Source organism: Haemaphysalis longicornis, unplaced genomic scaffold (genome assembly GCF_048455015.1).
Source record: "Haemaphysalis longicornis isolate Haplotype H1 unplaced genomic scaffold, Haemaphysalis longicornis Haplotype H1 scaffold_12, whole genome shotgun sequence".
NCBI lineage: Eukaryota > Metazoa > Arthropoda > Arachnida > Ixodida > Ixodidae > Haemaphysalis > Haemaphysalis longicornis.
Window position 1 is genome coordinate 80,422,032 of NW_027526225.1, and position 18,309 is coordinate 80,440,340.

An 18,309-nucleotide genomic window follows, 5' to 3' on the forward strand; every position below is an offset into this window, starting at 1 on the left:
ACACCACTTATAACGCAAACTTCGCTCAAATAAGCTACATAATTAGGAAAAAAGGAAATGACCATGCGACCCACCAGCTCATTTTCCGCAACAGAACCTATGATGTCACTTGAGAATGCTCTGCGATTGGCGGAGGCCGGCAAAAGCAAACGCATGTTAGGCAGGGCTTACAGTTTGCATAGCGAGCTAAATGCCCGTGAAACATACTGCACATTCTTTTTATGACAAATAACGGTGGAGTAAACGGTTGAAGTTCCGAACGAACACGCAAGCGTGTATGCCAATGCGTACGAAACTACCGTTGGCCGAGCTCGACATCTCGCCGTTGCCACCGTCGCGCAGACGAATTTTCGGGTTCAAGGCTCTTCGGGGCCAACGAACCGTCCCAGCACGCACAGCCGCGACCTTGCTTGGTATCGTAATCCCTTCACAGGAGGTTGGCCGTCATATCGCCAACCAGCAAAGGTAAAAATAGAAACAAGGGGAGTAAGGAACACAGAGCAGCAACGAGATAGTGCCACTCGTCGCACAGGTTTCGGTATGGAGGTCGTGTTGGCTTGCTGCTATCGTTACGAGCTCGTTTACAGTTTACAACCACTGAAAACTTCAGTTTGTTCGAGTACTTTACAATGAAATTTCGTTGCTGTGTTTTGAAATGCCCATGTAGTACGGGCCAATCGTCGAGGGAGTGCGACATCCCCGCCGGTGAGGAGATCTCATTTCATGTGCTGCCCAACGACGAACCTCGGCGAAGCAAGTGGCTACGTTTTGTGAACTTTGCAAACGGAGGAGAAAGAGAGCTAAAGGAAGTACGAGTGTGCTCGCTTCATTTCCGAGGAAGTGATTACGGCAGGGACCCGGACATGCTGGCGCTCGTCGCCGACTTCGTCAAAGCGCTCTGACCTTGGGGAAAAAAAAATGCCGTACACACCGCGCATTGACGCTCGAATCTTTCTGGTCGGAGCAGAGAGCTCGAGCGAACGGCTTTCCATACACGACACCGGCCAACTGGCATAAGCGATACTGCTACTGAAATTGAAAATACGGCACATACGTACCAGTCTGTATTCGTCCGTCGCGACGGGGCTGACGAGGCAGCGGTGCCGACGGCTGGGCGTTCGTCTCCACCGCGTATCCCACAACTCTTGCCGCTCGTGCACTTGGAAGCATTGAGCGTTCAAGTGGTGTGAGGTTGTTAAATGCAAGCCCGAGCTCCTCGGCGAGAGTTTTGTTCTCCGGATCTGGCGATTCCATGACTAGGGCTGCGGGTGCACTAGGTTTTACTAGTATTTTTACAATGGCCGCCGTCTCGGTCGACTCCCGCGTGTGGGTGCTATATGGAGTCGACATACTAAGTATCTGTTTCATGGACCGGCTCATGTGACGCCATTGTTCACGTGACGAAATGTGCAATTTTAGCGGGAGATTTAAAATTTTGGCTTAAATTGCCTTATTTCTCAGTGAATAAAGCATCATTTGCTTCCGGGACAGCGCTTGGGGTACTATGAAACACCTAATCTTTCAAATAAAACAAACTTTTGTTTTCTCTTCATGGCTCCTTTAACTCTGGCGCACAAGCCGAGATAGCTTTTAGCCACGCACACTGCACATACACCATGCGAGGTTGAGTCGTACGTCGCTCGAGAAAGATAATCCAGACCATGGGAAGCACTATCCACCCGCAGAAGCACAACGTCGCATTTCATCGCGAAACAAAGGCGTCCACAACACACACACCATCGCCTCCTGTAATGCCAAACGCATCTCGTACTTCCCAATGGGAGTGAGTGGTACGCCTGCAGTACCCACATGTCGCGAGGTGAAGCCCCGAGCTGAACCGGGATCACGGAACCGTAACTGACCTTTAGAGTGGTTTGTTCCTTGTTGCCAAGGCAACCGATGTTTGAGATTGTCAAGGAAATGGCGCGCGCTCCAGCGCTAGAAAGCTCGGAGCCGCGGCGAGCATCTTTTGTCAACGTTGCCGCTCTCCACCACGCGTCGCCCCAAGCTGAACTGGCCACATGATTGAAGCGTTTTGTGCACGGGTTCTGTATCGGTTTAAAATGTGTTTTTCACATGCCGCGCAGGAATTTCCACCGCCGCAAGATAAGACCCGGCACCAGCGGGGCCACATCTGATACGGCACTTTTTGGATAAACAGTGCGCGGTGCATCAAAGAGAACGAGCGCACGATCCTCCCCGTGCGGCTGCGAGTTCGCCACCGATAAAAAGTACACCGCGAAAGGGCAAGGCCAGGCCGCCGCACACATGCGGCCAGGTTTTTCGTTCGCTTTTCCAGCCTTGAGCGGAGTGCGGGATTCAAGGTGTCAACAAAGCTTGCCCGTAGCAGACGGCAGTATGAGCAGCGCGATAGCGGAAGTACGTCACCGCCGTGGAGCGCAGCATCACGGGAGGGAAGTCGCGCCGTCAACAGCGGAGAGTAAGTTGAAAGGAGGAGGAAACGCGGCGCGACGATAATGCGCGGTTTTTGATTTACGATTTCTCAGCTAATACTAATCGCTTTAACAAAATTCTTGCGGGAGGAGATTGCTAATACATTGCTTTATTTGGTTACATGTACATCCATGCATCGGCGGAAGGTATTTCAGGACCCCTTTAACGAAACAATGCCCTGTGGTACAATAGTTTTTACATAGAGCACTGCATTCATTTCGCGAAGAATAGTGAGGAGGGGCCAGCACTGAGGGACCACAATCGATTGCATAAGATTTCGGTATCTGCCAGTGTACTGCGGCTACGACGGCCGCGAAGGGCCCGTCAAGGAAGAGGCGCCACGCCCCAGATCAGAACTAGCGCCTTTATTCCACCAGGCGCCGTCCACATAGCCTCGGAAGCGGCCCACCGGTGGCGGACAGCCCAAAACACCCATACCAGAAAACCCCGATGCAACACCCAGGGTGGAGGCTTATGCCCCGGAGAGCGCATTATCTGAGGACTCCGCACTCCGAAACATAAAAGAAAGGAGCAAGTCAGCAACGGTAGTATCGGAGGAGGAGGTAGACTTGCGTTATTCAGGAAAGGAAAACTTTTAAATACGGGCGAGGGGGGGAAGTGTGACTTTTCGCACCTCTGGTGTTTTCCGTCCGCATGCTTTGAACGGGACCAGTAAGGCTGTCCAGCTGTCCCGCTGTACTGTCATGCGAATGCGTCAAGAAAATCGATTCGCTGGGCGATTGTAGCACGCACACTTGACACACTCCCTCTTAGAATTCTTGCCCCTCTCTGGTGCCCCCCCCCGCGTGACCAATAGCGGCGGCACCGCACGAGTTGGCCACATCGATGTCAGACGTTCTCACCGCTGCGGTTTGAAGCGTCTGGTGCCATAAAGCCCCAAATAAACATTTCAATGACCGCGCAGATTCTTTTGTCGGTTGCGACGTTGTGTGTGTGTGGTAAGCACAGAGCGAGAACGTTGAACTTTCAAAGAGATGCGAGAACGGCTTCGGCAGGTCCCCAAAGGCCCTGCCATTGGGTTGATTGCCATTTTTGTGAAGGTACTTAATGGTGACGAGAGCATCAAGGACAAATATGCTGCCAAGAACTTCTTTGAAATGTTTTTAAAGCGGCAGTTGAACCAGGTACTAAGCTAAAGCAGTGTGCTGTACCATGAAGCCAAGGAGGCGAACTAGGGTCGTCTCGCCCACGCGGACCTGAGACGAGTGGTTCAAGTTGGTAATGCAGCCGACAATGAAAATGAAGGCCAAGTCGTCCCCGATGACATTCTCAACAAGTTCACCGAAGCAGTAGGCAGCGAAGAGAAAGGCGAAGTGGCTTTGGAAGTGAGGAAACTACTAAATGAGTGTCAGAAAAAAAGTCCTCTCCACGAGCGCTAGCTGGTCGGTGATGTACGTGTGGACAAGCAGCGTCGCATGCTTGGCAAGAGAGATGCGAATGGTAAGCGGCTATACATGAGAGGATAAAGTCCCAGTCCAACCTTTTTTCTTTCGCGAAGTCACTCATTGTTTATCTCATAACAGCAGCTGTGTGCCGGGAACGTTCCTGGGACCTGTCCTCAGTCGCAGGGCAAAAAAAAAGAGATCGAGGGAGTTTTGAAAGGAACAAATTAGAGCAACCGAATTGTAGACACGTCCAGCTTTGGTGTAAAGCTCCCTAATAATGGTGTTGTCACCCCCAAGAAAAGGCCTGCTGCAACTGTCTGTACGCAGCAGGTAACTCAAGCATGAGGGTAATTTCAGACGAGATTGAACAAACTGCGGTGGGTCGACCTCTTCAATTTGCTTGAATTTCTTCGTATCATTCCCTGATTACTGTAATGTCCATATTCACCAATATTTTGCGCTGTAAAATTTCGCCTGAGTGCAAAAAAACATTTGGAACACGAGAAGGTGGGCCCCCAGCGCTGTGTTTCTGTGTGCCTCTGCCAGCTTTAGCGACGTTTATAACCGAAAATATTTATGAGGAGAAATGCGTAAATTTCATGCTTAATTTACGCCTGGTGTGCAAATCTCTGAAAAAGTTTTGTTGCTGGCAAAACATTATTTTTTCGCAATAAAATCTGAAAGCCGGCTCAGAGTCTATTTCCTCGAATTTTCAGCCTAAATATAACAAAAAGTACCTAAGTTACAACCTTAAAATTTTATTCACGTATCCTCTTTACATTTCTAAACAAGCACACTGAATATTATAACTGTACGAAACACGGTAAGTAGTAGTAGTAGTAGTGGTAGTGGTAGTGGTGGTAGTGGTAGTGGTGGTAGTGGTAGTAGTAGTGGTAGTAGTGGTAGTGGTAGTAGTAGTGGTGGTGGTAGTAGTGGTGGTGGTGGTAGTGGTGGTGGTGGTGGTAGTAGTAGTAGTAGTAGTAAACTTTATTTTGCCCAAAAGTTGTGGTGAGTGCACCCCTGAGTTGTTCACTCATCTAGACGGCGGGGCTCCCGATGTCTTGAGAGCTCGGTGTCTTCAGCCAACTGGGCGAGGGCTTCTTGCACGTGGGGAGCTGGGCTAGAGATGGCAGCCTCCCTTTCTGTTAAGGATGATATGTTATGAAGGATAGGATGATTTCTTCGACGTGATGCGGGTATCACCGGACATGACCAAATGATGTGGTGAAGTGATTCTTGTTCACAGAACAGAAGGAAACACGATAAAGGCGCAACGGACACGCAAATGTGAGGAATGAACTAAAAAACACAAAGTTCAGACGCTACTATAAAAAGCACACCGATTTTTTTTTTTAAATTCTTCTCAGGTGTGGGCCTTTACGTGTACTTGCATATCATCAAAAACATCTTGCATCATTTTGTTCGTGGAGTGCGTACAGCACGAGAGAGGAGCCCTATTCGCCCGGCTCTCCATGGTGTACTGTAGTGATAGCGCTTATATATGTTCAGTCCAAAAAGCAAATGATTCATCCAAGGATACAATAAGTGAGGATGAAACAGAAAAAAAAAACACATCTTTGATGTCCACGTCGGCTGCATAAAAACCCATGTGCGCCGAAATTAAAGTGTATTGGTTAGGGGAAAAAACGACAAAACTCTTCGGTTAAGCCCCATATTTAAAAAAAAAGCGCTGTTTAAATTTCTGTGAAACGTTTTCAGGAGGTTGGACACTAAATTTACTTTGATTATAAGTAGAAACACCTTGAATTATTTTGAAAATAGCGAAAATAGTGCGTTTCTTCCATACAAAGGCGGCACCACTGGAACGTACTCTGGAAATGCGCGCAGTTAATTACCAACAGAAGAGAACGATGTTCTTCGGATTTAGTTTTTAGAACTTCATCTGGATTTCTTAAACCGCTGACATATTTGCTTGCGATAGGCTGTTTTGTATTAACGAGCTAATTCGTATCGCCAAGGCACTGTGCATCCGTTCACACCATAATCCTGAATTCGCTGTATTCGGAATATAAAATCAAATATTTCACAATAGGAGTATAGTTGCGCACATTTTTGCGTTTTGGTTTACCCGGAATACTGTGTGCTTGCCTCCACGTAGCTTGGCTCTTTTGCTTACTTGCACGTGCGCCCGCTCGTGAGGCGCTCAGAGTGATTGGGGACTGCAAATAAAATCGGGCGGCGCAGGAATACTTCACAAATGATGAGCTGGAGAGAGAGAGAGAGAGAGAGAGAGAGAGAGAGAGAGAGAGAGAGAGAGAGAGAGAGAGAGAGAGAGAGAGAGAGAGAGAGAGAGAGAGAGAGAGAGAGAGAGAGAGAAGTTTATTTTGAAGCCTGTGTATAAAGGACTGCTCGACTTCTTGGTTGGGTTACAGGGACTCGTCTATAGTACTTTGGCGGAATTCTCTAAAACGACGGGGCATCGCTTTGGAACGACGGGGTAGCGCCATGCAAATGCATGTATTCTGGGGTTGGGGCCGTCGCTTTGGGGTTCCCTGCAGGTAGAGTGAGCCGCAGAAAAGCGCTGTGGCAAGGGCGCGAAGCGACAAGTGAAACGACGGTGGGGGGGGCAGTGGGTGTCGCTTCGCGCCCTAGCCACAGCGCTTTTCTGCGGCTCACTCTACCTGCAGGGAACCCCAAAGCGACGGCCCCAACCCCAGAACACATGCATTTGCATGGCGCTACCCCGTCGTTCCAAAGCGATGCCCCGTCGTTTTAGAGAACTCGGCCCCTGGCGTGTTTTTAATCAAAAGCATGGTCCAAAAGAGCTCTTCAAGCTCCCTAGGGGGTGTGACCAATGCGTCCCAGCTAGAAGGGCGCTTTGTGGAAGATCTCAGGATAGTTTTTATGTATTTTTGTATGTAAACTGCAGTCGGGAATTGAACCCACATCCTTGGGCTCGGCAACAAAAGCAAACCTCACAAACTTACACAGAAACGACGTCTCATGTATACCTGTGGATAACGTTAGCAGGGAATGATCCGAAATTGCGACGGTTGAGGTGAAAAATCATGATCTTGATCGCACTGCGCTCAAGATCAAGATCAAGATCAATTTATAGATGCTCTTGCGTCTCTGCGGTGACGCGTAGGAGGCTGTGAACGTTATTGCAAATTTCCTTTAGCGTGACAGCGCATCCCATACAAAACTATTCACAAGCTTTGCGGCGTTACGGTGGGCAACCGCATGTTTGTCAAGCTGCTTTCATTGTATGGTGAGAGTGTGCTTTAATTTAGAAGAAAATAATTGTATGCATTACATCATCGTAAACGCAAACTGATGTGCGTGCGACAAAAGGGAATGTAGATTAATGCAAGTTAAGAAGATATGCAAAAGAATGCAATCAGTTGGCTGCATAAAAGGAGATTCCTGAGCGTGGTACTAAACAAAATTATACGAATGCTCAATTTTTCAAAAGAACCAGAAAATATCAAACAGGGCTCCAATCTAAACATGCAAACGGCGGATCGTTGTCGCTAACGTCCGTTACGCGGAAATGAAGATGTAACGGCTCTTTCAAATAATCGAGCACCCGATAATTCGTTTGCAGAAAAGTCGCCGCTCCGAAATGTCCGTCCACCGAAACGTCCTTGACCCGTCTCACAACGACTAAGGTTGAACGCGAAGCTTTCTCGTCATAGATTCCTTGGTTGGCCAATCCCACACTGCGAGTATGCGCTACTATGGAGGTACGCACCAATTTTCTGGAATACCCGCAGCAACTCTCGGGTGTGCACACCATAAGCCTAACGTTTGGGTTCGGGGTGTTCAAGTATAACCTCCTTGGGGGTGTTAGGCGCGAGTCGGTACCTGCTGCTTGGCGTTCGCTTTGACAATGTCGAAAGAGAGCAATCGGATACACGCCGGCTTCATAACGCCAAGGGTCCAGGCATAGAGTTTCATACTAATATATACTAGAGGGATATCTGGCGCCACTGTCTAGGGGAGCCGCGCTTCAATTCTTTCCTCCGTGGTTCCGTCATGTTCCGGGCAGGCACGTTCCTCTTGGCCTTTGCGTGGCTCATGAACAGGCTGAAAAGTTGGCTTTGGCTGAAAAAAAGCAACAATATTACTGCGGAAGGTTTATGAAATTTGTTTTGTTATTATAAAATTGAACCTCCAAAGAGATTAATTTGTAAGTGATTATTTAGAAGCTTCACGCACGATGAACAAGAAAAAAAATGTTAGCCTTAGTTGATTTTGGCTTCGAGACAAAAAAGAAGCCATATGGCTGGTTAAGCCAAGTAGTCCAGGAACGTCGCTAGCGGCAATGGCGCCACCCACGGCGGCCCGCGACTGCAGCAACAGATTTCCCTCTAGTATATATTTGTATGAAACTCTATGGATCCAGGCTCGATTCTGGCCACAGGAAGCGTTTTTTTTTACTTTCACTTCTCCCCAATCATCATCATCATCATCGTCAGAGAAAGTTGGCATTCCTGCCGGGTGTATTGGCGTACAGTGGCATCAGTGATGACACTAAAGCTTCGCTTTAAAACTTGGATTTAGGACCTGGTCGTAGCTTCGAGTCAGTTGACTGTGCACAACGTGGAAACAATTGCGGTGGCTGTTTGCGGTGGTCGTCGTGGTCGCACAGTGCTTCCTGCGTAGCGTCGGTGTTCGTATCAGAGGAGGGATAACGCAGAGCGAGTATGCGATTAAGGAGAGAAGGGAAACGGGCGTGCGGTGTTCTACTCGAACAAACGGAACTGACGGCTTGGTGGAGCCCTGTTTCACCATCTATTCTCGGCACTTTAGTTGGTCTTCCAGTGTTAACCGGGCTCGCGTCCTGGCGTCGGCAATAATGGTAGCACGGCACAGTCGACGCGAGTCTTATGTGCCGCAGTTGGCGGATTGGCGATCCTTGTACGTACCACAGCTGCGAAGGCATGGAATGACAGGCAAAGTCACAACCTAAAGGGGAAACCTGAACACTTTATTGCAACATTCGTGGATTTCGCACGCAGTTCATTCAGCAAACATAACAAATGGTAGCGTTGCCACCAACAACGAGCATTTACAATTTCGCTCGAGTAACACATCACTCACTCGCACCTTCATTGAGCGAGCATTTTATTGGAAAATGTGTTGTGAATTCGATTGATTATGCTCTACTCCGGTAGAAAATAATGAACATGTCATACGCTTTTGGACACCATAGTTTAGATGAAATTTTGTAGATACTGATGTTCAGCGTGATGGAATACAGGTCCCAGCGAAATCTCGGAAATATATAAGGAAAGTGCGTTCCGCCTTAGATACGGAAAGCAGCATACTTGCAGATTAACTGCTGCTGCTCATAGCATAAAATAAAATAGAGCGAGAAATTCACATAAAAAAGGTCTTCGTCATGTACGAACAATGCCCCTGTTTGCGCGAGAGCTAGGTCAGCTGGGTTATACTGCTAGGACTACATATTCTCAAAGCACACTCATCGCGATGGCCGTTACTCTCCGAATACGTTTGATCATCGCCTTCATTATCAATTACTTCCGGTTATTCATGTCAGAAACATAAACATTGACGCGGGAAAACGATAGTTCAAGATTGTACGCTTTTTTGAGTGTCTCGTAAACTGCGGTAAACGATATTGTGTGAGTATAAAGAAGGGTACTTTACAATAGACCACAACGCCTACAGGTGGTTCACTTGTCCCGCAAAGAGGACGTCCCCTGTCTTAGTGTTGCGAATGAAGAAGAGGAACGGGTGGTCGACGATGAACTGCGGGCTCTCGCTCAAGCTTTTCGTTGCGACCAAGACGCCGCTTGCACCCGCCGCCTCACTGCCTTCCTCGTTGACCTCGACGACGGCCTTGTGCACTATGTCGTGTACGAACAGGTCACGCGACCCGCCGATGCCCGACAGGTCAGCCTGCTGTTCGTCGAACAGCTTCGTCACGCCCAGCTGGGAAACGGGTTGCTTCAGTTTGTACGTGCCTTCCAGCTTGAACCTGCAGGGGGAAGATGACGCGTGCTCATTCATACCCAGCTTTTTCGCTCAAAATTCCGACCTCTCGGGAACCTAGCAACACCACTTCAGGAAAGTGGTATTTGGCATAAAGCAAGAAGTCAACGTAAAGATGAAAACACTAAAATAAGGTTCCAGGATTCTGAATATTTTGTGTGTTATTCGCTGTCAAATCTTACTCCTGATGTATTTCTATGGGATAGTTTCCAAGGCTCAGGAACCTAGACGCTCAAAGTGCGAGTCTTGAAACTGTGCACAAAGCACGTTTTCACCCCCAATATTAGCTGCGCAAAAAAAGTTTACATTTGGCTAAATAACTACAGAGTAACCAGTGTTGAAAGGACTGCCATGAGCGGGAAAGCTGCACATGCGCTAAAAAACGGTGGGGGACACAAAAACATGATAGAAGCCTAAGAAAGTGCATCGCTCATCTCGCAAAAGAAACGACATTATACGCTCAAAAACTGGCCAGGGCAGGATAGGAGGAGCTATGTGACCGGCTGCAAGGAGCGCTTGGAATTAAATGCGCATGGTCTCTCCTTGGGCACTTGCTTGACGCTAATAACTCTAAAACAGAACAGGCAAACAGGATCACTCTAACAGAGTGGTGAGCTGGGCAAGTTGGTATGGCGTCATTCTGGACAACAGCGCTCTGTGAGACAGCGCTCGTCCTGTCCGTTCCCTTCGTCCACGTCTTTTTTCGCGCTGTTCTCCAGAATAACTCTCTTGATCCATGAAGCGGCAGATACCCCGAACACAGTGCTGGAAAAGCTTAAAAATATGTACATCCCGAAAGGCGATCAGGTCCAGCATCCCGATTATGCCGGCTCAGCTGTTCTTATGTGCTACTTTAGATGATTACATCACTGAGGCGGAGGTGCGGGAAAAATTGCATGAACGGCGCACAACCTCAGCCCCGGGTCAAGACAGGGCTACCAGTAAGATTTTACTTAATTTGGATGATGCCTTTATAGACTACTTAGTTTGGGTATTCAATTACCATTAGAAGAAGGGTACGCTCCCTGAAGAGTTTCGCCATGCGAACATTACATTCATACCAAAACCGGGCAAGCCACTATCTGTGGAAAATTTAAGACCCATCTCGCTAACCTCATGTGTTTGCAAAGAACTAGAGAAGATTATTTCAGCTAGGTTAAACCGTTTCATAGAAAACACGCAAGCTCTGTCCCCCAATATGTAGGGATTTTGAGCTGGGCTTTCCACAAACGATACCCACTTGAGGCTACACCATGATATTCTGGAAAACCAATCCCTAGCGGATGCCTCAGCTCTCTTAGCCCTGAACTTAACCAACGCTTTCTACAGAGCAACCCACGATGCTATCCTGAGAGGTCTCGAACGCATAGGGCCAGTTGCTCGAGTCTACAACTACGTGCGCGCCTTTCTCACACAAAGGATGGCCAGCCTCCGATTGGGAAATCCTACACTGCCAGATATACAGCTTCCATCGTGCGGTACTCCCCAGGGATCTGTGATTTCCCCGTTGCTCTTTAATCTAGCAGTGGCTACCTTAGATCAGATACCGGAGTTGCATACATCATTTACGCGGACGACATCACGCTCTGGGTCAAGCGAGGTAGTGATGCTCAACTTGAAGCCACCTTGCAGGCCGAAGCAACAGCCGTAGAACAAGGTGCGGCTTTGGCTGGCCTTCACTGTTCTCCAGCCAAATCCGAACTATTAGTCCTCCCACCCGAGAAATCTAGAGCACAACGAGCCCCTCAATCGCGATACAGCTGGGGGGTACACCCGTACCACGGGTAATGCAAATAAACATACTTGGACTGCCTGTGCAACAGGACCGACGCAACACAGCGTATGTACATCAGAAAATTATCATCTCATGTAGCCCAAATAATCGAGCTTCTTAGAAGAATTGTAGCACGACGACATGGCCTTAAAGAAAGGTATCGGCTTAAACTAATACAAACGTTCTTAATAAGTAGGATTACATATGCGCTCACATATCTTAGCCTTACGGAAACGGGAACTCGAAAAGTGGATTGCCTAATGTTGAATTCCAATGGCAGATCCGGAGCGGTCACCATGCTCCACCGCGGTGCGCTCCGACCCCGCGAAGAGCAGGTTCCCTGAAGCTGCCCTTGGAACGCAGCCGCTTCCGCCGGAGCCAAGTGCCGAATCGCGACGGGAACAGGAAATCCCCAGCATTCTTTGCGTCGCGCCTTCCCGAAATCGTCTGGTTCATCTCGCGCTGCGCTGCCGAGAAGGCAAGCACTGGCCCCGCCTGCTCTCTCTGTGCATGCTGGTTCGCCGTTAGAGCCTCAGTAAATCACCGCACAAGCCGGTGTGGCGTTCCGAGACTTCTACTCAGACACGTGTCGTCACCAGCAGGAAACCAAGCCTCTCTGACTGCTTTGGTTGGCACGCAGGCAAAAAAATAATTAAAACTGATTGATTGATTGATTGATTGATTGATTGATTGATTGATTGATTGATTGATTGATTGATTGATTGATTGATTGATTGATTGATTGATTGATTGATTGATTGATTGATTGATTGATTGATTGATTGATTGATTGATTGATTGATTGATTGATTGATTGATTGATTGATTGATTGATTGATTGATTGGATTTCCAAGCCTTGCTTGCTTTCTCATATACAACTGTGCAGTCCAGCACGAGCTGCGTCTGTAGTATATTCCAAGGGGGCATGCACACAAATCACGCCAAGAGCGATAAAGCCGTATATTTATGAAATAGCTAACCAATGCATCTACGTGCACAGCTACCCAATATAGCCCTTTCCTGCTTTGTGTGAGTGTAAAGGGGGGAAAGTATCTGTAAACTTTTGAATTTCGTGCAACCTTCCGTTTCTTATGCTATGTATTTCCTCATCAAGTTGTTCGAAGTGACCTTCGGAAATTAGCCAAACATTATCAGACAGCTAAAAACATCCTTGCCGGTATTTATTCTACCGTGATTCCCGTTTTTTTTTTTCTCCCGTATCCCATGTTAGCATTAATCTTAATGAAATTTTCCGGCGCATTCACGAGGTTGCGAGTCTTCTCAGTCCACTCGGGGTCTCTCCAAGACCTTCTCCGCTGATTTTATGCCCCATTTTCGCGCACACGGGCAGAATACGAAAGGTTGCACTCACCTGGGCAAGGCCAGTGCCAGCGTCTCCGGCTGGAGGTGCGAGAGCATGTCCTGGAAAACCGGCCACGTCATCTTCTGCCTCAGGGCTTCTGCACCAGACCTCTCTCGCGGAAGAACGATGGTCATGCTGTAATCAAGACCGGCGTACGGGAGGTCAGCGACATCGGCCTGTGTTGCTTCGTGGTTAGCGTACGGCGCCCGAACTTCGTGAAGCATCATATTCACTGTGACTGGTTCGCTTCCTCCGTTGTAAAACGGAGCGGGGGACGTAATGTTTGCATTGAAGGGCGTATCCCACAGTCCTTTGAAGTAAATGGCGTTCAGAAGAACGAGCTTTGTGTCTGGTGCAAGCGGTTCGCTAAGCAGCTCTTCAATCTTTCCCTCTGTTTTGTTTTTCACCCAATCGTTGACGTTCTTCCGGGATAGTTCGTCAGCCAGGTTAGCTCCACGGCAATCAGCGTCGAATGACTGGCTCAGCACGCCGAGGTACTCTGCGTTGACATCGTAGTGCTCCGCAACGACCATGGCGTTCGCGATTCGGAGAGTTGAGTTGGACGGTGCGCGCAGAGCATGCGCGTGTTGTGCGTGCGCGCTGGGGACGTGGTCGGACGTGAGGCCCACGGACGAGTAGCCTAAGCTCTCGTGCAGCTCTTCCTGGGTGCCGCCTTTAGCTCCGACGTACGTCATGGCCAGCGCTGTCGACACGCTGTACGGCGAGAAGAACAGGTTCACATCCGAGGATGCCGGAATTTTCTGCAGGAGCCGGAAGGCGAACTGGTTGCTGGCGTCGGTCACCTTTTGTTCTTCCTGGGCGGCACAGATGGCCAAAAGCCACGACAGCCAGATGACGGACTTCATGATGAACAACTATCAGGAAGAGAGAAATAAAAAAAAATCACGCCTCTCCACGAAGTGAATCATGACGAGTGGGCGAAGCACTGGGGTTCGTACTGACCGCAAATCACCCGTGAGAGTGCTTACTGCTGCTAAAACGATTTCCAACCCGATCCAATCCAATACAATTTAATTTAATCCAATCCAATTGAATCCAATCCAATCTATTTCAGTCCAATGCAATTCAGTTCAATCCAGTCCAATCCAATGCTGCTCGCGCATGCACTGCACGGCTCTCCAGAAGCACTCTCTCTCTCTCCCCCCCTCTCTCTCTCTCCCTCTAACCTTTTTTTACCCTTTTATTTTGTTCTTGTTAATTTTTTGTGGACCTTTTGTTTACAGATGTTTAGATTTACATGGTGCTGTGCGCCTCTCTTTCTTCTCCTCCCTCCATCCCTCCCTCCCTCTCTCCATCCCTCCCCCCTCCCCTCTCTCTCTCTCTCTCTCTCTCTCTCTCTCTCTCTCTCTCTCTCTCTCTCTCTCTCTCTCTATCTATCTATCTATCTATCTATCTATCTATCTATCTATCTATCTCTCTAACCTTTTGTGAATCTTTTATTTTGTTCATGTTAACCTTTTGTGAACTCTTTGCACACAAATGTTTCGATTTACACGGTGCTGTGCCGTGAGCACGGACGCCGGACACCGGACAAGACCCTAAAAACGTGCACCATTTCCTTTGCTATGGAGAGAAAAGGAATTGGAGAATATCGTGAAAACGGAAAGGCGCTCTCAACTGAATTGATATGCCACGCATCAGAAACCCATGTAGGCGCGGCAACGTTGTCTAAACAGTGGCGCCAAAATTTGATATTTCTCTCCCTACAAGAGCCAGAGACGGCTGGCTGGCGCATTTACTCCGTGCGACGCAGTACGATACGCTTCCCTCCTTCTTTCCTGCGTAAAAGTACTACGCAACGAACAGGCTGCGCAAACAGTGGCACGCATCTACACGCATTGCAATGCCCAGACAAACGATCGTGTGGGTTGCCTTTGCGGATCGGTAATTCCTCAGCTGAACTTTGATTTAATTGATTGGGGTGTTTAACGCGCCGACGCAACGCAGGCGATGAGGCGCGCCGTAGTGGAGGGTTCCGGATTAATTTTGACCACCTGGGGATCTTTAACGTGCGCCGAAATCTCGTACACGCGGGATTTTCGCCCCCATCAGAAAAGCGGCCGCCGCTGCCGGGAATCGAACCCGCGTCCTCGTGCTCAGTCAGCTGAACTTTCAGCCATCGTCTGGTTCGGCCATTACGCCGCTCAAAAACGCAGGGGTGTTTTTTAAACAGCAACTGAACGGCGTTGTGTAAATACAATGAGGTGTTTTACGCCGCACTACTTTCTTTGTTGCCTGTCCAGGCACTTTTGCACCTCTCCCCATTGCTTCCACAGCACTACTGGAGGGGAATTAAGTTGCAGGTCGAATCATATCTGACGATATTATGGCAAATGGGTGAATGACCGCTGGACCGTTAGGGAATTCAGATGCTGCAGTGTGTGCGTGTGCATGTGTGCGCATGCATGTGTGCGCGTGCGCGTGCGCGGCTACGTACGGGTGTGTGTGCGCGTAAGTGTGTGTGAGTGTGAGTGTGTAAGTGTGTATGTATGCGCTTGGGTAATTGTGTACCCAAAAAACAAAAATCCAGACCTAAGTCAACGTTGTCTATGACTGCCTTGTATATAAGTACCCCGGGGTCCTCTGGAGGAGTTGTGAATCGCAGCAATGTGTATACTGGGTAATTCTGGAGATGTTTTTTTACTCCGAACAGAAGCAGCAAGCCCCTCCGTAAATGCGGATAAGCTCTTCAGTACTCATTAACTCTCTCTGTCTCTCTCTCTGTCTCTCTCTCTCTCTCTCTCTCTCTCTCTCTCTCTCTCTCTCTCTCTCTCTCTCTCTCTCTCCTTCAGCCTCACTCTCTACAAACAAAATATAAGAAATCATGGAAAAGTCCTGATGGTACAACGAAAAACGAAATCGACTTCATTGTAAGTGATAACCTAGGTATTGTGCAGTACGTAGAGTTGCTAAGGTAGATTCGCAGCCATCATAGGGTGGTTAGATGCAAGGCAAGGAAAGGCTGAATCTCAAAAGAAAAACGAGGGAACTCGTGAAAAGCAGAAACTTTAAAATGCCTGTTCAAAATGCCTGTTTAAAATGCCTGTTTAAAATGCCTGTTTAAAATGCCTGTTCAAAACAAGTTTGTGCTTCTAATGAGGAGAATGAGGATAGTGTAGACACGCTAAACGACAACCTAACAACGGCCATCACAGAATACGCAGAAGGTGTGGGGAAGGAGCATGTAGAAAACAAATTTGAAACATAAGAAAACGAAGGAACTAATTTCGAAACGCAAGAACATGAAAGTGTCAAGGACGGCGGATCAAGTGGAGCAGAGCTGTCTAAATTGATTTGCAGAAGTTAAACAAACGACATTCGAGCGTATAACATGGCAGTGATAGAGAAAGCATCGCAAATAGGAGGAAGCTCAAAATCAACTACGAGGAAGCTAGCTATCGGCAAAGACAGAATGTACACACTCAGTGACGAGCAGTGTAACATTACGCCCAACATGGGCTAGATAGTAAAGGTAGCAGAACGATTCTACACACCACAGTATACCAACGACGTTAGACCAGGAGAAACTACTGAGAGTACATGATTATGAATTACGAAATTTGCGCTAGCCGGACATACACAGGAAGGAAGACAAACAATGCGCAACAAAGAATGCGCAACAAACAACGCGCAACAAACAATTCGCAACTCACAGCTGTAACTCACAATGCGCAACAAACAATGCGCAACTCACAACTTACAGTTGTGAGTTGCGCATTGTTTGTCTTCCTTCCTCTGTATGTCCAGTTAGCACAAATTTCGTAATTCATAATGCACCAACCAGCCCAACAACACATTTTACTGAAGTACAAGCTTAACTTGCGATGTCCAACTGGTAACTAAAGAGGAAGTAGGAAAGGCTCTTAAGAGCAATAAAAGAAGAAAAGCTGCAAGTGACGACGGCATAACCGTGGATCTGTTGAAGAAGGGAGGATGTGTATTGCACTAGAAAAGCTTGCTACACTATTTTCGGAATGCTGAAAGACTAAAAAAAATTGGTCGCCATCCCACCCTGCGAAAGGGGATGCCCAGTAAAGCTGTTCTAAACCACTACAAATGGTGATGGAGGAGGGTATGAAATGTTTCTTGTCGTCTTGGCGGGATTTTGTCACTTGCACTCGACTGGTGTCACTAGATGAGGGTTCAGAGTACCGGCACTCTTCTTTCCTATTTTCCCCTGTCACCGCCATGAGCCTTGGTCAGTTCGCATTACAAAACCTTTGTTTACACTGCGACGGTTCATGGGCGCCGCCATTTTGTTGTTTATGCGTTTTAGTTGGTCAACTCTGGTAGGCTTAGCTTGTCCTTCCAGCTCTGCGTCTGCGCGCGACTGACGTCGTTCCGAATGAGAATCAAGGATAACGCGTGTAACAGCATTTCAGCGGCAGAATTGTGTGCAAAGATTCCGTTTGGCTGCGTCTTCGGTGGTGCTGGCAACAAACGACGCGGTCGAAGTTAATGGCGAGGCCGTAGATGCGGCAATCTCGCAACGCTGGTGAACGACAAAATGGCCGCCGTTACTGACTCGCGTGCCTCAGTGGTGATACCCGAAGTGATCAGGGACTGTGGCTGGCGGAACAATACGAGTTCCATTTTATATTAACGGCAGCAATTGACTAGTGCTTCTTAATTAAGTTTCTGAATATTGAAGGTAGGCGTGTGGTTGTATAGTGGAAATTGTGGACTATAATCAGCCAACCCGATTTGCAGCGTTACATGTGCGAAATTGTAATTGCCTGTAGACCTACGGCTGAGTACTTCAGCTTTCCGGACGTGCGCTTCTGGAGCTCGTCGGCTGCAAAGCGCCGCGAAGCCATGCCGCCGTCTGGCTCGCCTCGGCTGTAGTCCGGCTCTGATAAACCGCAACGTACGTGTGAAGATAATTAGTTCTGACCCCAATCGCGAGAGAGAAATCCGGCGCAGGATAGGTATGAAGTTGGCAACACTTGGCAAGCACTCCCAAATAATGAAAAGTACACTATTTCTGTCACTCAACAAAACAATCTACAACCAGTGCATGCTGCCGGCTATGACGTACGGAGCTGAAACTTGGCGCCTTACTAAACAAATGGAAAGCAAACTTAGATCGACTCAACGGGCCATGGAACGAATAATGATAGGAGTAACACTTAGGGACAGCAAACGAGCTTCCTGGATCATGCAGGGAACAACCTTGAGTAGATGATATCATAGTTCAAGTAAACAAAAACAAATGACTTGGGATGTTCATGTAGTGAGACAAACCTACAACCGATGGACAATTAGGGTTATAGAGTGGATATCGAGAGACTGGTCTAGAAGAAGGGGA

General features: G+C 48.1%; 1 protein-coding gene across 1 annotated transcript in view; it reads right to left on the bottom strand.

The window, feature by feature from the left end:
• Positions 1-8,793: 8,793 nt before the first annotated feature.
• The window catches only part of LOC144162854 (iripin-1-like), a 10,943-nt gene continuing 1,427 nt past the window's right edge, over positions 8,794-18,309 (bottom strand). Inside the window, exons 2-3 of the mRNA XM_077693559.1 lie at positions 12,990-13,855; positions 8,794-9,828 (exon numbers count right to left, since the gene is read on the bottom strand). Coding sequence (XP_077549685.1) covers positions 9,513-9,828; positions 12,990-13,846 — 1,173 coding nt within the window. The 5' untranslated portion in view covers positions 13,847-13,855 and the 3' untranslated portion in view covers positions 8,794-9,512. The remainder of the gene's footprint in view (positions 9,829-12,989; positions 13,856-18,309) is intronic.